Raw genomic sequence first — 14179 nt, 5'->3', positions numbered from 1 at the left:
AATGTTTATTCTATGAACTCAAGTTAACCTTTTTAAAACATACAGTGAACATCTTAGCAGCCATTAATTCAAATACAATCCCCCAAAGAATACAACACTAAGTAATCCTTTAAGCTTTCCTTTTCACATCCATAAGACTTAAAACACCTTTTGCCAGAAGCACATTAGGTTTACATTCACCAGATGATCAAGAGATAGTCTTTTCATGGCAGAGAGATCACCAGTGCACCTGGTCTGTCTGGCTTCAGCTCCAACACTGAAAACGAAACTAAAACACACCCTGCAGCAAACAGCCTAAAACAAAAGTAAAAAGCTGACAGACAGCCCCGCTCTACCCACTCTCTGACATCACTGCAGTAGTAAACACCCATTTCTTAAAGGTACTCTCATTACAGATATTTATATACATACCCATTTATAAACACCCATTTCTTAAAGGTACTCTCACATGACAATGCTTTGATGCATAAAACGAGGTAACATGCCAGTGGAGCAAGATTTTGTTTTTTACACTGCATCTTATCTATGTGCTTTAGATACAGGTGTACATGAGTTGCAAAGATAATACTGAAAGGTAGTGTGAGGCAACGCTTTGGATCAAGGAACCTTGAGACGAGTAACTCACCTCCTGACGCCTCAAAGTCTATCCAAAATCTACAAGGCACAGGTCTGATGGAATACTCTTCACTTTCTCAAATGAGTGACGCTCCACCAACAATCAAGCTCAACACAATCCAGGACAAAGAATCTTGCTTGATTGGCACCCAATCCACCACCTTAAACATTCACTCCCTCCACCACAGTGGCAGCAGTGTGCACCATCTACAAGATGCCCTGCAGCAACTCATCATGGTTCCTTCGAAAGCACCATCCAAACCCAAGGCCTCTACCACTCAGAAGGAGAAGGGCAGCAGACACATGGGGACACCACCACCTGAACCTTCCTCTCTGAGCTACACACCATCCTGACTTGGAAATATATTGCAGTTCCTTCATTGTTGTTCAGTCAAAATCCTGGAATTCCCTTCTTAATAATGCTATGGGTGTATCTACACCACTTAGACTTCAACAATTCAAGAAGGAGGCTCACCGCTACTTTTTCAAGGGCAATTAAGGATGAGCATCAAATGTTGGGCCTGCCAATGACACTCACATCCCAGGAAACTTCACACAGTTCAATAGTCCTTGCATCCCCATCATGCATAGCATGTCACTTCGCCAGATATCAACCATGAGTTTGGCTGCTGCTCTGTTCCAGCATTTACTCTCAGGTTATATTTTATGCCCGCATGATAGGGTGTTTCTTCTCCCAGCTCCATATCCATCCTCCTCGGCCCCTTGTTACGCAGTAGGTGGCGCCCCTGTCTCTGAGCCGGAAGCTCCAGGTTCAAGTTCATTCCTGGATTTGATAGCCAAGAACGTTCACAATGCAACCAACCTGTAAATCATTCCAACACACCAATGGTCGGCAGTAAGAGTGGGAGAAATCCCAGGTCAGCCATTTGTTGGAAAGAAATTGGAGCCTCAATCACCACTGTTCATAGCTACAAGCTACACGATGCATGTAAAAGTATGTTCCCACAGCAACTCAGACTCCTTGCGGGGGGGGGGGGGGGGGGGGGTGATGGTTGGACAGCTCAGTTGGCTGTACAGTCAGTTTGGATCAAATTGATGCCACCAACACAGCTCCATTCCCATTCTGGCTGGGGTGGATTCAGGGCCTGCCTCCTTGCCCTGCCTGATGAAGATTGTAACATTGTGGGCTGGAATCCCCTTTGCACAGGTGGATTGGCCATGCTAAATTGCCCCAAAGTGTCCAAAAAGGTTAGGAGGGGTTACAGGGATAGGGTGGAGATGTGGGCTTAAGTGGGGTGGTCTTTCCAAGGTTCGGTGCAGACTCGATGGGCCAAATGGCCTCCTTCTGCACTGTAAATTCTATGACAGAGATCCGAAGAAATGTTTGCCCCCAGGTATTGCCACTTCCCTTCACAAAACAGTCAGGACCTTCAGGATATCCCAAAGCACTTGACATTAACGTGAATTACTGTTGAAGTTCAGTCACTTTTGCTATGTCAGCAACAATTTCTACACAGCAAATTCTCAGAAACAATAAATGATCAGTTAATCTGTTGTTGGCGTATTGGTTGAGGGAGGAATATTGTTCCTGTCTTTATTCAATCAGTGCTAAGCGGTCATTTGTACCCATTATGCTTTAATGAAGACGCATGCCCAATCTCGGAGTGGGGCTTGAACCCCAGAAGGTCCTGACTCAGAAGCAAACATGCTTCGAATTGTACCACATTCTATTTAAATTGAAGTCTGAGACCAGAAATAATTCATTCCCGCTGCGTATTGTACTAAGCACCTGTGACACAGCTAACTTATGATGTGCATTTAGCAAGCACACATTTCTGGAAATTTTGACAGCATTCTAATACCCCGAATAATACACACTCGACCATTCTAGTCGAGTAAAATATATTTTCCTCGAAACTATCTCTTTACTTGCAATTGATACTTTTGACCCAGCAACATGACCTTCCCTTTCTGGTCACACGCTCTTTACATCTGAAAGTCTCACTGTCTCTGATATGATATCACAACGTGCTGAGGGTGGCGTTGAAAACTTCAATTCTGAAGCACAAAATAAATTCGGTTGATGACAAAAAAAAATTTGGATTCACGTAACTTGAGACATTTCAGGGTTTTTTAAGTTGCCTGGGTAGCCTTTCCAACTGCCAGCTCTTGTGCAATTCTCTGTAATATACAGTTTACTGCACGAAGTTGCATTTTTCTTAAAATTTAAAAGTCGCTGGTTAGGCCCGCATTTATTGCCCATCCCTAGTTGCCCTTCAGAATTAACTTATTGCACTCATTTACTGGCCTTCAGTGTGAGGGAAAGCGAGCCTTTAACAATTATGGGCTGCAATTGATACTTTTCTAAATTTGTCTTCGGCGGGTATTATGGATTACAAATATTCTAAAATAAGCAAAAATAAACAATTCTAAAATAAGTTGCCTGCTGTCCTATGGATTGCAATTAAAAGCATTTATTTTGTTATTAATAAGAAAAAATGTCTAATGCGAGCCTTCAATAATTGTGGGTTGCGGTTAAAACACTAGCATTTTAAAAAAAAAATTGCATCTGCTGAAAGCGACCTTTCCACTTTCACAGCCAGCAATTTCACTGGTTAATAGGTCTGTCTGACACATCAACGCTCTCTTGAAGAACCACTGCGCCGGCAGCTGGGTGGCAGGAAAAGGTTAAAGACACGTGTGAAGTTGCGTGTCTGCGTCATCTCCCCCCCCCCCCCCCCCCGCACCATTCCTGTAACAAGTGAAAGTAACAATTGGTTGAGCAGGCCTTTGTCCTGTTTGGAATCTTGATACATTGAGACAATGGAAGAGCAGATCCACGCGACACTGAAGATTCTAATCATCGGGGAGAGCGGAGTGGGCAAGTCCAGGTAAGGGGGCAACACACAACCTGTCAGTTTCTGACTCCCTGAAATCAATTGGCAGCTTGGGTTCACCAGACTCGACCTGGGACGGGTGGAAGAGGTCAATCCACCTCCAGCGCTCAATGCATTTAAAATCAACAACCCCATCCATTATATGCGTTTTATAAGAAAGCTGATGGTTCCAGCAGACCAGGGAGGTGTCACTGCTTGCGATGTGATCACTGCACAAACATCTTGGTTTCCGTCTCGGGTAATGGCTGCCTGTTTTGGCGCAGGTTTATTCTGAGAATGAAACGGGTTTGTCGAATTTTACTTGCTGGTGTTGAAGTCAAATGAATTAATGACATAAGTGTCAGAGGGGGGAGAGGGGAGGGAGGGGGTCAGAACTTAACGTTCCCAAATCAAGAAAAAAAGGGTGGGATTCTCAAATCTACAGCCCCCTGGATATCAAGGAGTATGTACAGTTACAGGGAGGGCTAAGGGAAAGGAGGCGGTTCTGTCAGATACCGAGGACTTGATACTGCCGAAAGCTGAGAGAAGTAAGTGTAAGAGTGAGATTAAAGCAAAGTAGGAAAGCAAAGATATGGAATTGAGAAACAAAGAATATAGGAGCAGGCCCTTCGGCCCATCGATCCTGCTCCGACATTCATGGCTGATCACAACATCATAATGCCACTCTCCCCATATCCCTTCGTGTCTTATTGTTCCTTAGGAAAATCCAAATATGTTTTTAAAAATTGTAAACAGTAGGGTCAAATGGAGGCCAAAAAGGCCACCTCTGAGTGGAGGGGTATACTGCCAATTCTGATTAAATCCATTCCTGTAGGTTTCCTCTCAAGACTTGCTCCAGCCATTAGTTGTCAAATAGTCCATCTTCGTGATGTACTGCCTTTCTTTGTGAATTGGACAGCAAAAATAATCATTATCCAATTGGAGGATGCTTTATTGCTGGCCAAACAGCCTTTTTTTGAAAACCCATTTTCAATATTTTTATGTTTGGTAAAGAGAAATGGTCAAAGAAAATGTCAAAGCTATCTTTTTTTGAATGCTGTCCACCCATGATATTTCACCAGAGTTGCACAGAGCCATGTTCTGCAGATTGATCTTCAAATCTTGGCAACCCAAGGCCAATGCTGGAGGGTTGGGAGCTGTTCTTAATAGATGTGATTCTTAATAAATAAGTACAGAATACTTGGAAGTGATTCTTAATAGATGCTTGACATCTGTCTTCTTAAAAGAGGGTTAAGGTAAACACGGGAACAATATAAACATTGTAGTTGAACAGGAGTGTGAAATATGGGATGGGATAAAGATTGTGAGCGAGGAGGTAATAACGAGTATTGATGAGGGTAACATGTTTGATGCGGTCTACGTGGATTTTAGCAAGGCTTTTGATAGAGCCCCACATGAAAAACTGATCAGAAAGGTAAAAGCCATGCGATCTAAGAGGATCCAATGTTAGTTCAGTTGCAGGAGATAGCGAGAGAAGGTGATTTTTGTGACCTGAAGGCTGTTCTCAGCAGGGTTCAGCAAGGCTAGTATTGGGTATCTTACTTTTTGTGGTATCGATCGATGACTTAAACTCAAAACCTGGGCTAGGCGTTGAACCTGCAACCACCTGATCTGAAGACAAAAATGCTACTGACTGAGCCCAACATGCTGTAGAGCCTACTGAAATCCGAAATTATCACAATTTTGAGAGGAACAATCACTATAAATATAGCCCTGTTGCATTCCATTTGTACAGACTGATGCCTTGTTGGGGAATAATAATTGCTTAAGAAACATCTCCACAGAGCCTGGCAGACTCATTCAAAGAAAATTAGAGCTCTCCAGCAATAGGGAATAATGGGAGAGAGTAATTAACTTTTTTATTAAGGTGCAATTTAGTGTGGTCAATCCACCTACCCTGCACATCTTTGGGTGGGTGGGGGTGAGACCCATGCAGACTCCACACGGACAGTGACCCAGGGCCAGGATCCCTCGGTGCCCTGAGACAGCAGTGCTAACCACTGCACCACCGTGCCACCCAAGTAGAGAGAAATTTACAGGAATGACTGAGTTGCTGGATGCTTGATCAGATAAAGAGGGCTTGACTTAACATAGAACAGTACAGCACAGAACAGGCCCTTCGGCCCTCGATGTTGTGCCGAGCATTGTCCTTGTTCACCAATTTCCAATTCTGATGAAAGGCTTCTACCAGAGTGGTTTCTTCCCCGAAAGTCTCGAGTAGAATATCAGTCCAGTTGTTTATTACACTTGTTCTTTGTAAGTCCAGAGCAAAAGCAAAAGTTATGTGTTATTTGGAAATTATTGAGTGGGTGGAATTTTGTAGATTGATGTATGGCTTCAACTGCCTAGAATTGTCTAAGGTGGCATGGTGGTTAGCACTGCTGCCTCACAGCGCCGGAGACCCCGGTTAAATTCCGGCCTCAGGTGACTGTGTGGAGTCTGCACGTTCTCCCCATGTCTGCGTGGGCTTCTTCCGGGTGCTCCGGTTTCCTCCCACAGTCCAAAGATGTGCAGGTTAGGTGGATTGGCCATGCTAAATCACTCCTTAGTGTCACAAAGGTTAAGTGTGGTTCTGGGGATTGGCTGGGGGATTGGGCCTCGGTAGGTTTTTTTTTTGGAGGACCAGTAGAGTCCCGATGGGCCGAATGTAGGGATTTTAAGATTCTATGTAAGTAGTGGACATGATGAAGACGTTTACAGATGATGCAATACATTGTTATGCAGTTGGTAATGAAGAAGAAAGCTATAGACTGTAGGCAGATTTCAATAGACTGATTAGGTGGGCAGAAAAGTGTCAAATAGAATTCCATCTGCAGAAATGTGAGGTATTGTGTTTGGGGAGGACAAACAAGGTGAGGGAATACACAATAAATGGTAGAATACTGAGAAGTGTATCCATAGAATCTCCACAGCGCAGAAGGAAGCTATTTGGCCTAGTGAGTCTGCACTGCCCCTCCGAAAGAGCAGTCTACCTAGGCACGCTCCCCCGGCCCATCCCTGAGAACCCACGGATTAATCTTGGCCAATCCACCTAAACTGCACACCGTTGGACTATGGTAGGAAACTGGAGCACCTGGAGGAAAACCACGCAGACACGGGGAGAATGTGCAAACGCCCCAAGGTTGGAATCGAACCCTGGTCCCTGGCGCTGTGAGACAGCAATGCCAAGCACTGTGCACCAGTGTCGAGAAACAGAGGGACCTTGATGTGCATATTCACTATCCCTGAAGGTAACAGGACAGGCACGAGAAGATACTTTTCTTTATTGGCCAAGGCATAGAATCTTAAGAGCAGGGAGGCTATGTTACAAATGTAGAAAACACTAATTCAGCTCCAGCTAGAGTATTGCATACATTTCTGGTCACCACATAAACTAGGGAGAGTACAGAAGAGATTTACAAGGGGCTGATGAATTTTAATAAAGAGGAAAGGTAGAGTGGGCTGGAATTGTTTTATTTGAAACAGAGGAGGCTAAATGAGATTCAATTAAGGTGGATACAATTATGAGGGGCTATGATTAAGACAGGAAGGACCTAGTTTTGATTGAGACTGTGGGAGGAAACCGGAGCACCCGGAGAAAACCCACGCAGACAGGGGGAGAACGTGCAGACTCCACACAGACAGTCACCTGAGGCCGGAATTTAACCGGGGTCTCCTTCACTAAGGGCAAGCTAATGGGGCTAAAGGTAATGGGGCTAAAGGTAGACAAGTCTCCTGGCCCTGATGGAATGCATCACAGAGTGCTAAAAGAAATGGCTAGGGAAATTGCAAATGCACTAGTGATAATTTACCAAAATTCACTAGACCGGGGTGGTCCCGGCGGATTGGAAATTAGCAAACGTGACACCACTGTTTAAAAAACAAGGTAGGCAGACAGCGGGTAATTATAGGCCAGTTAGCTTAACTTCGGTAGCTGGAATCTATCATCAAGGAAGAAATAGCGAGGCATCTGGATGGAAATTGTCCCATTGGGCAGACGCAGCATGGGTTCATAAAGGGCAGATCGTGCCTAACTAATTTAGTGGAATTTTTTGAGGGCATTGAGTGCAGTAGGTAACGGGGAGCCAATGGATGTGGTATATCTGGATTTCCAGAAAGTCTTTTGACAAGGTGCCACACAAAAGATTGCTGCATAAGATAAAGATGCATGGCATTAAGGGTAAAGTAGTAACATGGATAGAGGATTGGTTAATTAATAGAAAGCAAAGAGTGGGGATTAATGGGTGTTTCTCTGGTTGGCAATCAGTAGCTAGTGGTGTCCCTCATGGTTCAGTGTTGGGCCCACAATTGTTCACAATTTACATAGATGATTTGGAGTTGGGGACCAAGTGCAGTGTGTCCAAGTTTGCAGACGACACTAAGATGAGTGGTAAAGAGTGCAGAGGATATTGGAAGTCTGCAGAGGGATTTGGATAGGTTAAGTGAATGGGCTAGGGTCTGGCAGGTGGAATACAATGTTGACAAATGTGAGGTTATCCATTTTGGTAGGAATAATAGCAAAAGGGATTATTATTTAAATGATAAAATATTAAAACATACCGCTGTGCAGAGAGACCTGGGTGTGCTAGTGCATGAGTCGCAAAAAGTTGGTTTACAGGTGCAACAGGTGATTAAGAAGGCAAATGGAGTTTTGTCCTTCATTGCTAGAGGGATGGAGTTTAAGACTAGGGAGGTTATGCTGCAATTGTATAAGGTGTTAGTGAGGCCACACCTGGAGTATTATGTTCAGTTTTGGTCTCCTTACCTGAGAAAAGACGTACTGGCACTGGAGGGTGTGCAGAGGAGATTCACTACGTTAATCCCAGAGCTCATGGGGTTGGATTACGAGGAGAGGTTGAGTAGACTGGGATTGTACTCGTTGGAATTTAGAAAGATGAGGAGGGATCTTATAGAAACATATAAAATTCTGAAGGGAATAGATAGGATAGATGCAGGCAGGTTGTTTCCACTGGCGGGTGAAAGCAGTACTAGGGGCATAGCCTCAAAATAAGGGGAAGTAGATTTAGGCCTGAGCTTAGGAGGAACTTCTTCGCCCAAAGGTTTGTGAATCTATGGAATTCCTTGCCCAGTGAAACAGTTGAGGCTCCTTCATTAAATGTTTTAAAGACAAAGATAGATAGTTTTTTGAAGAATAAAGGGATTAAGGGTGTTAAGGGTGTTCGGGGCGGAAAGTGGAGCTGAGTCCAAAAAAGATCAGCCATGATCTCATTGAATGGCGGAGCAGGCCCAAGGGGCCAGATGGCCTACTCCTGCTCCTAGTTCTTATGTGAGAGGGCAATCGCTAGGGAGCATAGATTAGCGGGGAGTTGAGGAGAACTTGGGCAATTTAAGAACATAGATTCTGAATAACTTTAGTTTTGAAGACCCTGGAACATCGGGAATATCATCTTTAAATTGCTCACGTTCTAAATCACTTGTTGTTTCTCTTTTCCACACATTGGCATGACAGATAATGAAAAACTATCTGTTAGGAGTGGGGGGTGATAATCGGGTCTAGGGGGAAGAGATATATCTACCCAATACGCCAATAAATTGCAATGCGGACACCCTGGGGTATGCATGGGGGGGGGGGCAACAAAATTATTTATGACCAAAAACAGCACTTTGTAATTCATCCATCTATTATTGTCATAATCTAAAGGCAATTATCCAGGCACCCCTTCAGCCATAGCCCAAGTGGACAATTCCCCTCACCTCTCTAAAATGTCAGGTACAACAACTGGTCAAAAAGGCCGATGGAATGTTCGCCTTTATAATTAGAGTGTACAATATAAAGGGACGGAGGTTTTGCTGCAGCTGTACAAAGCCCTGGCTAGACCACATCTGGAATACCGTGTGCAGCCATGTACAGTTTAGTGTGCATTTTAGTGTTATAATGGCCTTAGAAAGAACACAACTTTGATTCACCAGAGGATGTTACCACGAATTGCGGAGAAATTGTATGAAGTGGATGTGCATTTCCTGGAGTATAAAAGGTTAAGGGTAATTTGATTGTTTTTTGAATTTTGGAGGAGTTGATAGGATAGAACTGTTAAGAATTTTTTTTTCTTTGTTGTGGGCAGATTAAGACCAGGGGATAAGATCTCAAAATGAAAGCCAGACCATCCAGGAGAAGAGTTAGGAAATATGTCTTCATACAATGGGTGGTAGAACGTTCTCCGACAGCTAGCAGTAAATGCCGGCTCAATTACTAATTTTAAATTTGAAAATAGATATTTGCTTGCGGATGGAGTTTGAGATGCAGATCAACTGTGATCTCTCTGAGTGGTGAAACAGGATTGTAGGCTTTAATGGGCTACTTCTGTTCCTATCTTCTCAACTGTTTCTTCATAGCAACCCCACAACCCTGATACCTTTGTGAATCTACGCTACACCTTTCTTTATTGTTTTTATATCTTGCCTCATTGTTCTACATGACTAGCCCCTGTATGAAAAATCATGCATCAACAGTCCAAGTTTCATGGCAGAAAATACAATTGAGGGAACTATATTGAGGAAATGAAATAATGATTATGGTTTATTGCAACAATTTACGAGGGAAGGTATAAGAGAGAATGAAGAGGTTTAGTAAAAGGGAGATTAGATTTATCAACCCTGCATTCGAGTAAAATCCCATGCTCGCCAAATGCTATACCCCAAGGCCCTAATATCTGCAGAATTTGCCAGCAAGGTTGTTTACTTTTAGGAATAACACAATTTGAAGCTACTGACAGCTTTTTGGTGCAGGTTTAACAATAAACCTAGGAAGGCAGATCGGAATCGGAATTTTAAAACAATGTTCAGTGTACTGACTCTGTCCCTGGGTCTCCAGTGGTTAGTTGGAAGACACCATTGGGGACAAGGGAATCTATGTAATGTACACAGTGATGGAAAACCTCGGCTAGTGAGTGGGCCGTATGAGTAAGCCTCCTTCATCTCAGTGGGCCGCATGATTGAAATCAGGCTTGCTCACTAACCATGACCTCATGAATTGAATAAGATTAAATACATTTAATACACGCCAAATATTTCATAATGTTTAAGCATTTTTTATTTATATGTTAATAGAATTATCATCGACTTCACAGACCCGCTGTTATCAAAGATGAGACACAAGGAGCTGGATTCTCCGTTCCTGCGACAAGTGCCGACGCTGGTGTGGGACCCGTGGTGTTTCACGACCGGCCAATCGGTGCGAACCCCTCACCGATTCCGGTACCGCCGAAGGGGCTAGCACCGTGCAGAAACCGGCCGGGTCCCGTGCTGTGATGCGCTTTGCTGATGACATGTAGCGGTCGTGCCGTACAACATGATGCCGGCCATGCACGTAACGTAACCCGCAAACTGCGACCCCTGGCCGCCCCCCACCAGCTCCCCCCAGCCCTTGCAGAAGGCCCCCCCACCCCACCCACCCGCCAGCGGCACGGATCCTGGCCGAGTGTGGAGGCGCTGGACACAGTCCGCAGCCATCACAAAGGGTTCCCGCACGGTTTGGATCACACGTGTCCCGCGCCGTCGGGAACCCAGCTCATCGGGGGCGGAGCATCGTAGGTGGGCAGGCCAATGCTCCACCAATGCTGTTGAAATGGTGTGCGCCACGATGACGCCAGTTTGGAGGGCGCAGAGCATGGCAGTCTGGCGTCAAACCGGCAGCAGTCCCGAATTCGCCGAGAAAATCCATTCTCTGCCCTATCGTCCAACACGATTTCGGCATCGGGCTACAGAGAATCCAGCCCAAGATATTAGTCAGATTTCAAGGGCAAATAGAACAAAATCAAGTTATCAGGAAATGCAGGAGACAATCCAGTTTTAAGCTGAGACAGGCAAATAGAACAAAATCAAGTTATCAGGAAATGCAGGAGACAATCCAGTTTTAAGCTGAGACAATGAAACTTGGGTCTCTTCAAAGAATCCAGTGTTGTGCAGCGTTGAAATTGCCCAATTGCTCACATACCCCAAGTGACAGGAAAGCATTTGTTTAGGTTGTAGCATCTTATTCATATGTAGCTATTTTTAGCATTTTTGCCTTGCATCAGACTAGAGTTCCTAATGAAATGTTCTCAAGTTGACACTCGCACATTGTATTGGCACTTTTTGTATCTAAACAAGGACAGGATGTGTTGTCCCAGATTTAACATTGGTTGGAACGTAACTGACAAACTACATTTTTTGCTCCAAGTCTAAATTCAATGCATTGATGAACATCTGCAATTACTCAATGTTAAACACTCTGATTAGAAGTTAAATCTGGTTAACTTGGATATTGCGCTAATTTATCTTTTCATCCAAGTCGAAAGAAGAATTGAATAAACTCTTGTGACATGCATTGAACGTTGAAAATTATTATATTATTATTAAAAAAAGAGAACAGGTCTCCTGCAGTTGATCCTATAAATGCCCAGAGCATGAATGGCTTGGATAATCTGTACTTGGGAGACTAGCATCTTCCATTGTTCTGTTGGTTCTTTGTTCAATAGCGCTAACTGCATTTCTGACATATTTTCCAAGGAAATACCTTCAGGACCTTGGTAGCATTCTCAGCTCTAAGTCAGAAAGTGTGGGTTCATGTTCCATTCCAGAGCTGAGCACCTATTTCTGGTTGACTGATGGACCAAATTAAGTAAAGTCGACATAGTCCCAGACGACCAAAGGCTGCTTTTCCTTTTGAGGGGTAGAGCTGACTGGTGGTGATTTAACCTGAGGTTCACCACACCTTAGGCGAGGGGCAAGGTTGAGAAGGCAGAGCCTTCATGAATAATCTCAGCAGGTACGCATGGGCGGCACGGTAGCCCGGTGGTTCACACTGTTGCTTCACAGCACCTGGGACCCGTGTTCGATTCCCGGCCTGGGTCACTGTCTGTGCGGAGTCTGCACGTTCTCCCTGTGAATGCGTGGGTTTCCTCCGGGTGCTCCGGTTTCCTCCCAAGGGCCTGAAAGACGTGCTTGTTAGGTGATTTGGACGTTCTGAATTCTCCCTCAGTGTACCCAAACATGCGCTGTAGTGTGGCGATGAGGGGATTTTTGCATTAATTTCATTGCAGCCTACTTGCGACATTAATAAAGATTATTACTATTATTATTAATTGAACCTGCACTGCTGGCCTCGCTCTGCAGCACGAACCAGCTGTCCAGCCAACTGAGCTAAACCAGCCCAGTGCTTCACTTTGGTGCAATCATTCTGGTTGGGAATGTTAACAGAGCTCCTGTTTGTCAGCTTAAAGTGCATATAAATGATCTTGTGACTCTTCACTTCAGAGACATGCTGGAAATGTCTCCTGTCTTCTGGGCAATAATTTTTTTTTAAATTTAGAGCACCCAATTATTTTTTTTTTCCAATCAAGGGACAATTTAGCGTGGCCAATCCACCTAACCTGCACATCTTTGGGTTGTGGGGGCCAAACCCACGCAGACACGGGGAGAATGTGCAAACTCCACACGGACAGTGACTCAGGGCCGGGATTCGGACCCAGGGCCGGGATTCGAACCCCGTTCCTCAGTGCCACAGTCCCAGTGCTAACCACTGCGCCACATGCCGCCCTGTTCTGGCCAATAATCAATGCTCAACTAGTTATCCAGTAATTTATCACGGTTATATATGCAAATTGGTTGCCATGTTTCTCCATGTAATGAGTGACTTCACTTCAAAAGTATTTTGTTGGCTGTAAAACATTTATTTACAAAGGAAGGGAGTTCCAGATGATGCTTCACAGTCAGCTCCCACAAACACTAAAGCAGTAAGTAGTTACACCCTGCCAATTCAGTTTGATGCCAGCTGGGTGACTGTATGGTTGTTTCAATTGGACTTTGCACCCAATTGGACTTGTCACCCTTTGAGTTGGATGAAAGGAAAACAGCCAGGTTCTGTCTCATTGGGCGCGATCCAACGGCCACGCTGCGCTGGAAAAGCAGCCCGCTGCACGGCACAGTGTGACCGATGAAAGCTGGGAAACTTCGCTCCTAGGATCTACCCGGCTTGCAACGCCTCAGAGACATTGTGATGTAAAGACCGCTGTGCAGATTCCTGAGGTACCGAAGGCTTTGGGATTCATCCACTTCGCCTCGGAGACGATCAGGATTGATCCCCACTGACCTTTGCATCCCTGGTAGCCCGGCGAAGGATTCTCCTTCAGTGGAAAGATGCGAGGCCCCCAAGCGTGGAATCCTGGATCAGCGATATGGCAGGGTTCATTAAATTGGAGAGGGTGAAATTCGCCTTGAGAGGGTCGGTACAAGGGTTCTTTAGGCGGTGGCAACCGTTCTTGGACTTTCTGGCAGAACGATAGACATTGGTCAATGGCAGCAGCAGCTCGGGGGGGGGGGTTTACTTTATTTTTGTTTATGTTATTTACACTGGAGGGTCTGAGGGGGTGTATACACCTGTTGTGTTAAGTCGGGGTGTTAATGTTAATTTATTATTTATGTACAGGGGGGAGGGGTTTGGGGGGGGTTGCGTTTTTAGATTGTGTTTTGTACTTAACCCTTTTTTCTTTCTCATTTTGTTATTGGTATTTTATGAAAACCTTTAATAAAAATTATTCAAAAAAGGATTGATCCCCACAAACGGGGACCAGACGGAATGGCACTTGCGGGGGTCTCTCAGGAGATCGGAGCCCCCTGGCTGCATGGCCTTTGGGCAGGGTGGTGACCGGCAATACTGGTGCCACCCGGGCACCATTTCAGTATCAACCTGGCATCTTGGCAGTGCCATCTGGGTGCCAACCTGGCAC

The 14179-nt window shown here is 44.8% G+C and overlaps 1 protein-coding gene across 1 annotated transcript in view; it reads left to right on the top strand.

Moving 5' to 3' along the window:
- Window positions 1-3319: 3319 nt before the first annotated feature.
- LOC140398495 (ras-related protein Rab-18-like) overlaps window positions 3320-14179 on the top strand; it is a 30998-nt gene continuing 20138 nt past the window's right edge. The window contains exon 1 of the mRNA XM_072487251.1: window positions 3320-3467. Within this exon, the coding sequence (XP_072343352.1) occupies window positions 3400-3467 (68 nt within the window). The 5' untranslated portion in view covers window positions 3320-3399. The remainder of the gene's footprint in view (window positions 3468-14179) is intronic.

The sequence above is a fragment of the Scyliorhinus torazame genome, chromosome 21 (genome assembly GCF_047496885.1).
Source record: "Scyliorhinus torazame isolate Kashiwa2021f chromosome 21, sScyTor2.1, whole genome shotgun sequence".
Classification (NCBI taxonomy): Eukaryota; Metazoa; Chordata; class Chondrichthyes; order Carcharhiniformes; family Scyliorhinidae; genus Scyliorhinus; species Scyliorhinus torazame.
Note: the sequence above shows the minus strand (reverse complement) of the source record. Positions and strands in the feature narration are given on the sequence as shown.